General features: G+C 33.2%; 1 protein-coding gene across 18 annotated transcripts in view; it reads left to right on the top strand.

Annotated features, from left to right (window-relative positions):
* Nucleotides 1-12677, top strand: part of LOC143234563 (papilin-like) — a 196160-nt gene extending 183483 nt beyond the window's left edge. For 12 of the 18 annotated variants that reach the window (XM_076472020.1, XM_076472016.1, XM_076472022.1 and 9 more), the window contains 4 exons: nt 585-764; nt 3939-4118; nt 9714-9914; nt 12272-12448. In XM_076472020.1, coding sequence (XP_076328135.1) covers nt 585-764; nt 3939-4118; nt 9714-9914; nt 12272-12285 — 575 coding nt within the window. In that variant the 3' untranslated portion in view covers nt 12286-12448. Of the gene's footprint in view, nt 1-584; nt 765-3938; nt 4119-9713; nt 9915-12271; nt 12449-12481 lie in introns of those variants that run through there. The other 6 variants (XM_076472018.1, XM_076472009.1, XM_076472010.1 and 3 more) reach the window with 5 other exon arrangements.
* The last annotated feature ends 338 nt before the right edge of the window (nt 12678-13015 follow it).

Here is a 13015-nt window from a genome sequence, read left to right as displayed (position 1 = left end):
GTACTGAATATGTAAGGTTTGTTTCTGCGTTGAATCGAGTGATATTCATATAAGTTTCATAATGGTTACGACGTCGGTCAACTTGATTAGTCTATAGGCGAAAGTTTCTAATTGTCAAGGGAATTTTTGACTTGGTTTTTATTTTGTGTAAGATCTAGGCTCTTAGTTACACAGACTGACGTCTGAGTTACAAAAATATGAGTGTTACAGTATTGAAACTATCATCAATAGTTTATATTGTAATTCCTAACTGTTTGTTATGTCTTCCATTTGCGTTGAAATTCTTGTGATGAATGAAATTTTTATGAGACATATTTATATTAACAAGATCATTGTCAATGATTAATTTTTCATTTCTTACTTTACTTCACATTTAATTTAATTTTTTAGTTTATTTTCACGCCAATGATTTCGATTTTATTTTTATTTTCCTCAAATGGTATTTGCTATTTTTCTTTCACAACTGCTTCTATTCTTGCTACTTAAGTGTTTGCTTTCCCTTAAGTTACGAGGAAACAAAACTTGAAAGATGTATACTTGTAGGATGTTATCCAGGTTAAACCATTGTTAATTAACCCATTTAGATATATGTCAGTTGCCAAGAGAACACGGACCCTGTCATGAATCCATACAGCGGTATCATTACAGTCCTAGCCACCAAAGTTGTGTATCTTTCATATATGGTGGATGTGGAGGAAACGCTAACAATTTCGAAACACGTGAGGAATGTGAGACTAGATGTGGAAGAGCGAATCCTAACACTGGTATAGTGTTATGTTTTGAATTATGAATTGTACAAAAAATATTTAAATTAAAGTATCCTCTTCTTATATATTTGTCGTCAATACTAACTGACTGGTAAATCATCGTTCTTTCATTCTTGTATTATCATCTTATTCCTTACTTTGATCCAGTGTTTGGTACAGTTTTCGCTGTGCAAATCAACGTAAATTTTGGTTTACTATTCTGAGAGTGGTGTTTTGATGAACAAGTCGATCTTCGTCTGTAATATGTGAACAAAATAATCTTTAAAATAAAAACATGATTTTAGTTTGACAGTTACTAATTGGAAAACCTTAGTCTGAGATATATGTACTTTAGCCATTATAGATATTAAAACCGGTTTTTACCGTATAAATTCTACACACTCATTGGTGACCCACTGAGGACTGGAAATACAAAAACAGAAAATGTGAAATAACACAATACATCTATTAAATATAATAACGAATTCTACTAATAAAATTGATCATAAAGAGCAGAGTTTCCTGTTTTATTATGTTTGTTCCTTCTCTGATGTGTTGAGAACGTTTAGCTTGAGTAGTGAACAGTACTGAAAGGAAGAACTGTACGAATTTAGTGCTGAATATATAAGGTTTGTTTCTGCGTTGAATCGCGTGATATTCATACAAATTTCATAATGGTTACGACGTCGGTCAACTTGATTAGTCTATAGGCGAAAGTTTCTAATTGTCAAGGGAATTTTTGACTCGTTTATCATTATGAGTATGATCTTGGCTTTTAGGTACTTTAGACTGACTCTAAGTTGCAAGAAGAGCTCTGTCCATTGTGTACTAAATGATTTTAATATTTTTAATAACAATATAATTATTTTCTCAATAATTTATGCTTTTGTATTAAGTACTTTTAATGAGGTACTTCTTAATGTATTGGGCATCCTATCGGAAACACACTTTTTACATTAATTTCTAGTAGTCAACCACATTTTAAAATTTCAATATTTTTTGTTTCTGTGTCGTATTTTATATTTCTCAGACTTTCATTTTTAATTTATATTTAACTGAACTGTTTCTTTCACAGATTTTCAAACACTTGGTTTTTATATTTTGTTGTTCATTTATTTTATACTTCACTGACGTATCTGAAATACATACACTTTACACTCTTGTAAATAAGTTTAATTGATTTTCCTCATTACATATGTAGAATTTGATAGGATATTTTGTTGGTCTAAAACTATGCATTTTTACGACATTAATTTGTAACCTAGGAAAGAAAATGAAAATTGTTTATTAAATAGAATTTTTCAAAATTTACATTTAAAAAGCTTAATATTTTACCTATGTTTAATAAACATAATACTATAATTTTAGTTAACTCTAAATAATATTTTGTAAACTCTAAGATATATTTCAATAATATTGCAAGATACAATGAATTGTCTAAAACATTGGAATACTGTAATTGAGATATGCGTTTAAAAAATCTACATTTATGAAGTAGAGGTAAGATCAAATCATCTGAAGAATTTTTACATCATCAGAAGAGTTAAGGCTTTAATTAGTATCTGGGATTTTTATTGTTTGAGTTTCCTTCATTTGGAATTTAGATTATTCAAATTTTTATGCATATTGTACATGGTAGTTAAAACTAGTTTCTAGAGTCGTTACCTTATTTTGAGCTCTCCTGACGGATAAAGCTTTAATAAGCGGCATATTGGGAGGTAAATTCATTTTCTGTCTCCAGTGATCAGATGTGGAGGAAGGAATCCTAACATTGGTATGGTGTTATGTTTTGAAATATGAATTGTACACAGTACTTTTGAATTAAAGTATCCTCTTCTTATGACTTTGTCGTCAATGCTAACTGATTGTGGCCTGGTATGGCCAAGCGCGTAAGGCGTGTGACTCGTAATCCGAGGGTTGCGGGTTCGTGCCCGTGTCGCGTTAAACATGCTCGCCCTCTCAGGTGTGGAGGCGTTATAATGTGTCGGTCAATTCCACTATTCGTTGGTAAAAGAGTAGCCCAAGAGTTGACCGTGGGTGGTGATGACTAGGTGCCTTCCCTCTAGTCTTACACTGCTAAATTAGGGACGGCTAGCACAGATAGCCCTCGAGTAGCTTTGTGCGAAATTCCAAAACAAACAAACAAAAACTAACTGCTTGGTAAATCATCCTTGTTTTATTCTTATATTATTTTTTATTTCTTACTTTGATCCAGTGTTTGGTACAGTTTTCGCTGTGCAAATCAACGCAAAATTTGGTTTACTATTCTGAGAGTGGTGTTTTGATGAACAAGTCGATCTTCGTCTGTAATATGTGAACAAAATAATCTCTAAACTAAAAACATGATTTTAGTTTGGCAGATTTTAAGTGGAAAACCCTAGTCTGAGATATATGTACTTTAGCCATTATAGATATCAAAACCGGTTTTTACCGTAGAAATTTTACACACCCATTGGTGACCCACTGAGGTCTGGAAATACAAAAACATAAAATGTGAAATAACAAAATACATCTATTAAATACAATTAGGAATTCTACTAATAAAAGTGATGATAAAGAGCAGAGTTTCCTGTTTTATTATGTTTGTTCCTTCTCTGATGTGTTGTGAACGTTTAGCTGAACAGAAGTACTGAATATGTAAAGAATGTTTCTTCGTTGAATCGCGTGATATTCATATAAGTTTCATACGACGTCGGTCAACTTGATTAGTCTATAGGCGAAAGTTTCTAATTGTCAAGGGAATTTTTGACTCGGTTATCATTATGAGTATGATCTTGGCTTTTAGGTACTTTAGACTGACTCTAAGTTGCAAGAAGAGAGGTGTTACACTATTGAAACTATCGGCAATAGTTTCTATTGTAATTCTTATCTGTTTGTTAAGTTTTCCTTATATATAAGAATTCTTGTGATGGATGAAATTTTTACGAGACATATTTATGTAAATAAATTCAGTCCATGGCTCAATTTTCATAAGTTATTTTAATTCACATTGAATTGAATGTTTCAGTTTATTTTTACGTCAGTGATTTCAATTTTATTTTTATTTTTTACAATTGTATTTTCTATTTTTACTTGACAACTGTTTATATTCTTGTAATTTAAGTGTTTTCTCTCGATTAAGTTATGAGGAAACAAAACTTTAAAGATGTAGGATGTTATCCAGATTATACTTTTGTTAATTAAACCATTTAGACATCTGTCTGATGCCAGGAGAACATGGACCTTGTAGTGAGTACTTACAGCGGTATCATTACAGTCAAATCCACCAAAGTTGTGTGTCTTTCATATATGGTGGATGTGGAGGAAACGCCAACAATTTTGAAACTCGTGAGGAATGTGAGACTAGATGTGGAGAAGGGAATCCTAACATTGGTATAGTTTTATATTAATATTTGAAGGTTGTGTAATATTTATTGGCCTAGGTAATGTTCTCTGTAGTTGGATATAGACTTGCACATTAATTTTCTTATTTTTTAACCAAATGTTACCCTTGGTGGTTTCCCCAATAAGTCATAGGCCTGTAAAAGACAATATTGGGTTTAGACACCCGTGGTGGACAGAGCACGAACAACTCATTATGTGTTTTAGATATCCGTGGTGGAAAGAGCACGTTCAACTCAATATGTAAGTGTTTAAGATACCCGTGGTGGTCAGAGCACGAACAACTCAATATGTAAATGTCTTAGATACCCGTGGTGGTCAGAGCAGGAACAACTCAACATGTAAATGTTTTAGATACCCGTGGTGGACAGAGCACGAATAACTCAATATGTAAGTGTTTAAAATATCTATGGTGGACGGTGTAGGAACAACTCGTTATGTAATTTAGTACTTAAAAATAAATAAATAAATTCGGAAAAGTTGATTTTTTTTGTACTGTTCCCGTATGAAATGCTTGGTATAAATGTAGGTTAAAATCATTGGACTGTGTGAAAAAAATTAAACGTTTTGACTAAATTACGTTAAAAACGATGTTTATTAAACTTTCGATTTTTCTGTAAGGTTAAATAGTTCGAGAATTTGAGTAATTTAGTTATTTAATCAATGCAGACAGTGACATCTTTATATGCAAAAACGGCTCGTTTGGGTTGAGAAAATATTTTACATAGAAGAGCGAACAACGTTTCGACCTTCTTCGGTCATCGTCAGGTTCACAAAGAAAGAGGTAACTGACCGGAAGCTGACCACATGTTTGAAAAAGGTTGTGTAACTGTGTGTCGAAATGTAGAGGGCGGTATTAGATGTTTGAATATATAATTTTATTTATTTTATTATATTAATTATATAATTATATTATATTATATTTGTTGGATTTGTGTGTATTGGTTTAAATTTGTTCGTGTCTGAAAAGATGTTATTCATTTTTTGGATGTATTCATTCATGTTCATTATAGTCATAATGAACATCAAAGACACACGAGACGCAACTGAACAAATTACTACTACAAATGAAAAAAGCCAACACAATTTCACAAACACTTTATTCCTACCTACGTAAAACCGACTCACGCACACCGCAAATATACGGCATCCCCAAACCTCATAAATCAGATTGTCCATTACGACCAATAATGTCCACATATGAATCGTTTAATTACAATCTTGGTAAATACATAGCATGGGCATTCTCTAAATATGTAACATCAGCCAGCTCATTCATCAAAGACTCTTTTAATTTCAAGTCTAATCTAAATCAACTTAATCATAAAGCCTTAATGGCCAGTTTCGATGTTATATCCCTCTTTACAGAAGTTCCAACCACTGAAGCCTGCAAGATAGCCTTAGAACTCTATATCCGAGACCCTAACCCAACTATAGAAATTCCCAGTAACCAGTTAGCAACCCTCATAGAATTCACCACGATAAAGACCAACTTCATGTTCAACAACCAAAACTATATACAAACAAATGGCCTAAGCATGGGCAACCCAGTATCACCAGTTCTAGCCAATATTTTTATGACACAAGTTGAAACACAAGCAATTAACACAGCATTACATCCACCACTATACTGGTACAGATATGTAGATGACACGGTTGCGGGATTCAAATCTACAGAACACATACTTAATTTTTTCAATCACATTAACTCTATACATCCCAACATTAACTTCACATGTGAACAGGAAGAAAGCAATCAAATATCATTTCTTAACCTCAAAATTACAAGAACTGACACACAATTCAAAACAGAAATCCACCGAAAAATCACCCATACTGGACTATACATTCCTTGGGACTCAGCACATGAAACAAAACAAAACTCAACATACTAAGAAACCAAATAAACACAGCCATAAAACTATGCTCACCAGATAAAATTAACGATGAATTAGACAAAATAAAACAATACTTCATCAACATCAATAAGTTTCCTCCACAAACCGTAGAAAACATTATACGCACACACCTAGACAAAAAAGCAAAATCAACCACCAACTAAAGTAAATACAGCTCACGAATCAAAACCACGAAACCATATACTGCTGTATACCATATATTCCTGACATCAGCAAACAAATAACCAACATTTGGCAAAAATTAGTAACAAAATATGACATTCCAGTTAATACCAAATTTATTCAAAAACCAGGCACAAAACTGAGGTCTATACTATGTAAAAACTACACTGACAAACACAACACCAACATTATTTATAAAATACAATGTGATAACTGCCACGACTTCTATATTGAGAAACAAGTAGAAAATGGAAACCAGATTCAAAGAACATAAAAAGTCACCTTCACACGTTTTCGAACACTGCAAGTCAAGTAAACACAACATAACCATAGAAAACACTCAAATACTAAATAAAGAAACAAACATAAACAAACGCAAAATTAAAGAAGCCTTACTTATACAACAACTTAAACCCAAAATAAACCAATATAAAGGAACGCCTTTATACCTATATTAATATAATAAAATAAATAAAATTATATATTCAAACATCTAATACCGCCCTCTACATTTCGACACACAGTTACACAACCTTTTTCAAACATGTGGTCAGCTTCCGGTCAGTTACCTCTTTCTTTGTGAACCTGACGATGACCGAAGAAGGTCGAAACGTTGTTCGCTCTTCTATGTAAAATATTTTCTCAACCCAAACGAGCCGTTTTTGCATATAAATTTCTCAACAAGTGGGTTTCTCGACATCACAGACAGTGACATCTGTCGGTTGCCAAGAGAATTTTTTTATTATTCTACCGAAGATCCTTACACTGGTAAACTTTAAAAATATATATAATATAAAATTAAGTAACAAAGAGAACGAGCACAACAATAAAGTTTCATCGAACCAGATAAATTCATTTTTGGCGGAAAAAAATTACAATAGCCTTAAAACCTAATTTACTATGGAGTGAAGTGATTAAAACACTTGAGAATCAACGTAAATATCGTTATGTTTTTTTAGAGATTCATTCAAGATACCAAAACTTAATTATCGATTTTTGTTTTGTTTTTGCTTCAAATATAGGTTTTGTTTTCATTTGTAGGTATTGGTAGGATATTTTTGAGATATTACAAGGAATAGTTTTATGTGATAAAGGTAAATTTCAGTGTTCAGTTTTAATGAAATTATAAACTGTGAACCAATTGCGGAAGGGAATATTTGTATAATGTGTTTTTATTGTATTTGAAAAGCAATATGCCATACTGTGAAATTACTTGTGTGATTTTTAATATTGTAGGATTTTTTGGTGATAAAAACATCATTCCATATCCAACTAATATATATATATATATATATTAATAATTTATTTAGTATTACAAAATAACGTTTCAGTTTGTTTTTTGTTCGGTTTTTTATTATTAAATTTTCCGATTTTTATAAAGTTAAGACAGATAATAAAATTTATAGTACACGAATTCTTTTGTTGTTTTGGTAAGTATGTTACCAAATTAAAAATATTGTAAAACTTAACAAATTTAATGAATTGTGTATATAATTAATGAACTAATTCGGAGCCGAGTGTACTTAAGTGGTTGTAGTGTCCGATTATGGGACTGAACTTTACACTTTGTGGTCATGGGTTTGCTATAAGAGTGACAGTAAAATCCCTCTGTTCGGTACGCATAAGCAACCTGTAACTTGATGGCGGGTGGCATTCACTAACTGTCGTCTCTAGTGCTACATTTCATAATGAGGGACGATTAACGCAGATAACCATTGTGTAGCTTTGCGCGATACTAAACAAATTAAAACTTGACATTTTCACAGTTTTTGGATATTCACTCTTTCTGAATATATTCGAATGCGATTAGTGAATGGCACTAAGTATATAGAACTGCCATTAAATTTTTTTCTAAGAACAACTTTACAGATACGAATCTTTGATATAAATATATCTTTTAATTTAGTATAAATATATTTACTCATTTGCAAACGTAAATTAATGTGTCCCAAATGTAGTTTTAAACCATCTGAACTTCAAATCATGTAGAATTGTAATGTATACGCGGAAATGAATTTAGATTAAAGTTAAGTGTTGAGAGATAAATTTAATGAATAGAATAATCGAATTTGGATAAATAAATGAACTATTGTTTATTTTTTAATTTCGCGCAAAGCTACACGGGAACTCTCTGCGCTAGCCCTCCCTAATTTAGGAGTGTAAGACTAGAGGGAAGTCATCACCACCCACCGCCAACTCTTGAGCTATTCTTTTACCAACAAATAGTGGGATTGACCGTTACATTATAATGCCCCCACAGCAGAAAGGTCAAGCATGTTTGGTGCGACGGGGATTCGAAGCCGCGACCCTCAGCATACGAGTCGAACGCCTTAACCCACCTGGCCAGTGAACCACTGACAAATTTTTTCGGATTATTATTATCGATGTTCTGCTAGCTGATGAAGCAGGTTGAAATCGTAAACAAATGCACTAACCAACTGCGAAATTTAGTCCGGCATGGCCAGGTAAGTTAAGGCGTTCGACTTGTAATCTAAGGGTCGCGGGTTCGAATCCCGGTCGCACCCAACCTGCTCGCTCTTTCAGTCGTGGGGGCGTTATAAAGTGACGGTAAATTCCACTATTTGTTGGTAAAACAGTAGCTCAAGAGTTGGCGGTGGGTGATGATGACTACTTGCCTTCCATCTAGTCTTACACTGCTAAATTAGGGACAAGTAGCGCAGATAGCACTCGTGTAGCTTTTCGCGAAATTTAAAACAAACAAACAAAACTGTGAAATATAGTGCATTTCTTTAAATAAAACTTCGTATAAAATGTGTGTTTGTAATTAAAAACAAAGCTACACAACGTAACCCGGTTTTCAGCGTTATAATTCCGCAAACATACCATTCTGCTACTGAGAGGGAGGCTGTTACAACATGTAAACACTGCTTTACGCTTAAATTAATTATTATTATTTTTGGCCGTATATTTCGTATATAGGATATTATATTGAAAACCGGTCTGTAACTTGAAATTGTACACGCGTATGTTGTTAGCTATTGGTTAAAGTTATGTTCATTTCATTTTTTTTGTATTTAACAATTTAGTTCTGTTGCTGTGCGTTACATAATTTTTAATTTGTCATAGCAAACACGCTTGATGAAACGTAAAATACGTTCATTAGAAATTAGTTAAAGGTAAAGGTAACATTGGTGTCTTCTGACTTCATCTAGGCCTAACATCGTATTAACGGACTTGTTGAGCACGATATTTGATTTTCATATTAGGTGTTATATATATATTCAGCCATATTAAACGACAATCTTTATATTAGAGTAGGTTATTTTTCAACGGATAGTTTTCTTTTTGATATGGCCTAATTTTTTATATTAGGCTTAACATTTGTATCAACATTCACGATGAACAAGAGTTTTTTTTTTAATTTCGGGTTAGGCCTAATATAGATATTCAATAACGCTGTGCAGAACTATTGAGCTCAGCTCAGTTCCATTCTTAACAGTAAGTTTTGTCGTTGGTAGCGTCTAACTGTTGTTTTATTATACAGCTCTTCGTAATAAAGTATGTAGCCAACGTAAGGAAAAAGGGCCTTGTGCAGGAAACCTTCAGCGATACTTCTACAGTCCAACTTACCAAAGGTGTCTTAAATTCACTTACAGTGGCTGCGGAGGTAACAATAACAACTTCAAGACTCTTTCAGAGTGCGAGAGATTTTGTGGAGAAAGCGAACTCCGAATCGTCAATTCAGGTATTGAATTTTACATCACAAAGGTGTGGAAGTTAAATGTTTACATTTATCTGTATTTCATTTGAATAGTTTGGGATGAGCTCATTGGGTAAATGGCTTAATTAACTAATTACATCTAACACAAGAACCAAGCCAGATAATAACAACCAGTGCATGTTTCAGCAGTTTGCAGATTTCTGATGATACCGTATCCACTAGAAGTGGCACTGAATCTTACTTTCTGTTTGAAAGCAAAGTCACATTTCCGATAACCTCAGGAAATCTAACCACGGACTTTAAGATTACCGCTTATCAACAAGGGGACAAATGACTATGAACACTAGTTTCATTTTCCAATGGTTATAGCATGTATCAGTTGTTTTCTTAATACGGCGTTCATTAATATTAATAATCACTTAGAGTGATTTTGTAACAGTTACAAATTTGTATTTTACTTCTGTGATACTCGAGCTATCTCTAGTGGTTGGTACTATGGACTTGTAACACACACACGTCGACGGCTTAGCGACAGGTTCGAGGACTTATAACAGTAAAATTCAGATTTAATCAGCCGTGGTGCACAGCCAGTGGTATTGGTAAAAAATAAACAGTGAAATCATAAGAAGCATTTCTCTTTTCGCTGTGATATGGATTCGATTCTCGGGCTCGTGACGGAAGTTCTTAATTTATCTACTCGACTGCCTTTTCTCACCTTACCATTTCAGTCAATTAACAGTTTTAATATTTTTAGGAAGGTCAAAGTTTTTCTGACTTTAACTAGGTATTATGTTGTTACACATTTATAACCTGAAGAAATGGACTATTTGAATGTTTTTAAGAAGAGTTAACCATATTTTGATGGTTTCTTGGTTATGTTTGAATTTCACGCAAAGCTATACGAGGGCTATCTACACTAGCCGTCCCTAATTTAGCAGTGTAAAATTAGAGGGAAGACAGCTAGTCATCACCACCTACCGCCAACAGTTGGGCTACTCTTTTACCAACGAATAGTGGGATTGACCGTCGCATTATAACGCCCCCAAGGCTGAAAGGTCGAACATATTTGATGTAATGGGGATTCGAACACGCGATCCTCAGATTAGGAGTCGAGTGCCTTAACCATGTGGCCATGTCGGGACTTAATGATTTTTTCGTAAAGAGAAAGATTTAGAAGTTAATATCTTCACACAGGCACTCCACAAGAAGATTTGACCAAGGTTGTTGATAACAATATATAAAGGAAACAAAAAATCTATTCATTCCTTGAAAGGTTGGTTACATATAAACGTCACTCATATACCATAAAATACTACGACTATAAACAGACATCACAGAATCATCAGTTTCCATAACAAGATTTGTAATGACAAAGAAAAGGCGAGACAAGCAAATCACATCACACCTGTTTAAGAACAGATACTCCAAACTTTAACATTAGATACTTTAACAACAGATACTCCAAACTTTAACATCAGGTACTTTAACAACAGATACTCCAAATTTTAACATTAGATACTTTAACAACAGATACTCCAAACTTTAACATCAGATACTTTAAGAACAGATACTCCAAACTTTAACATTAGATACTTTAAGAACAGATACTCCAAACGGCAAAGAAAAAATAAATTACAGTAATTTTCATTTTTGTTAGAAGTCTCTGAAAAAATACAGAGGATATGTAAGTAAGATAACATGAAAACAGTATTTAGAGATCACACTGCTATACGATCATAGTCTATCGCATATCAGCTGAAGATCCGATGGAGAGAGAGAAAAAATTACGACACCCTCTGTTGGTATGAATTTGAATGAATGTAAAAGAAAAAAGTTCAATAAAAATTATAATTCAAGAGTATATAACAGCCATACAAGGCTTGATTGTGCCGATATATTTTCAGTGGTCCATCATAGTGGATAAATTGAAATAATACGAAAATAATAAGGTACACGCACGAGAAGTGTGAAAATAGGAAGCTAACAACATCCAATCAACTGATAACCCAACAGGTTTATCCAGTATAGAAGTCAGAATAAAACATGGATATCCCCTATTTTTTGAAATCTCAAGTGGAAAAGACCACACTTGGATGGATAACATATTACAATGTTGTCAAATGAAGACCCAGATTCGAATCGTGACCTTACAACATCGAAAAAACTTTCTAATAAATTCTGTAAAAGCGGTAGAAGGTTATTAGCCAATAAATAGAATAAAACTAGTTGGTAATTGATAAATAAAAATTTAGTAACTAATTAGTAATGAGACCTAGGTAATGGTGTAGACTAGTAACCATGACAGTCACTAAGGTACGATCATTGTATGTCATCGTGATAAAAATCACTTAATAGTGTATATCCATTTCTGCCCCTTCCAGGGACACAGCGGTAAGTCTGTGGACTCACAACGCTAGAATCCGGATTTCGATAGCTGTGGTGGGCAGGACACAGATAGCCCATTGTGTTTAATTCAAAACAACAACAACATTCCTTCCTGAAATTGTTTAAATCGATATTTGTAAGAACTGTTTACACTGACGTTTTAATTAAAAATACAAAGAATTATAAATTTTATTTGATTTGTTTAGTTTATAGGTAACCTGGTTCTGAGATAAGAAAGGAAATTGTTCCAGATTTCCGTTGGATGGATGCTCGATCATAGATGAAGTCATGATAAACTGTCTAAAAATTAGTCCTAAGTATTATTAATAACGTTTCATGTGAAAGAGGAGCTTTATTAGAATATTTTTTATATTTTCTTTAACAATTTGTAATCGTTTATGTGAATAAAAGTCAGTATATTTGCACTTACAAAAAAAACTTCTGTTACTAAAATAGTGTTAAAACACCAGTCATATTTTGGATGTATTAAAGTAACGAGTTTGTTAACAAAAGTGACATCTGTAAAGCTGCAATTTTAAAGTACTGCCCTTCAAATAACATTCTCTTGATAAATATAATGTATAGTTTTAATATCGTTCGACAGATGGCAGAAAAGTAATGGCTTTGGTTTGTTTTTTTGAAATTCGCGCAAAGGTACTCGAGGGCTATCTGCGCTAGCCGTTCCTAATTTTGCAGTGTAAGACTATAGGGAAGGCAGCTATTCATCACCACCCACCGCC

Source organism: Tachypleus tridentatus, chromosome 12, assembly GCF_004210375.1.
Source record: "Tachypleus tridentatus isolate NWPU-2018 chromosome 12, ASM421037v1, whole genome shotgun sequence".
Lineage (NCBI taxonomy): Eukaryota > Metazoa > Arthropoda > Merostomata > Xiphosura > Limulidae > Tachypleus > Tachypleus tridentatus.
This window is presented reverse-complemented; position numbering and strand designations above follow the sequence as displayed.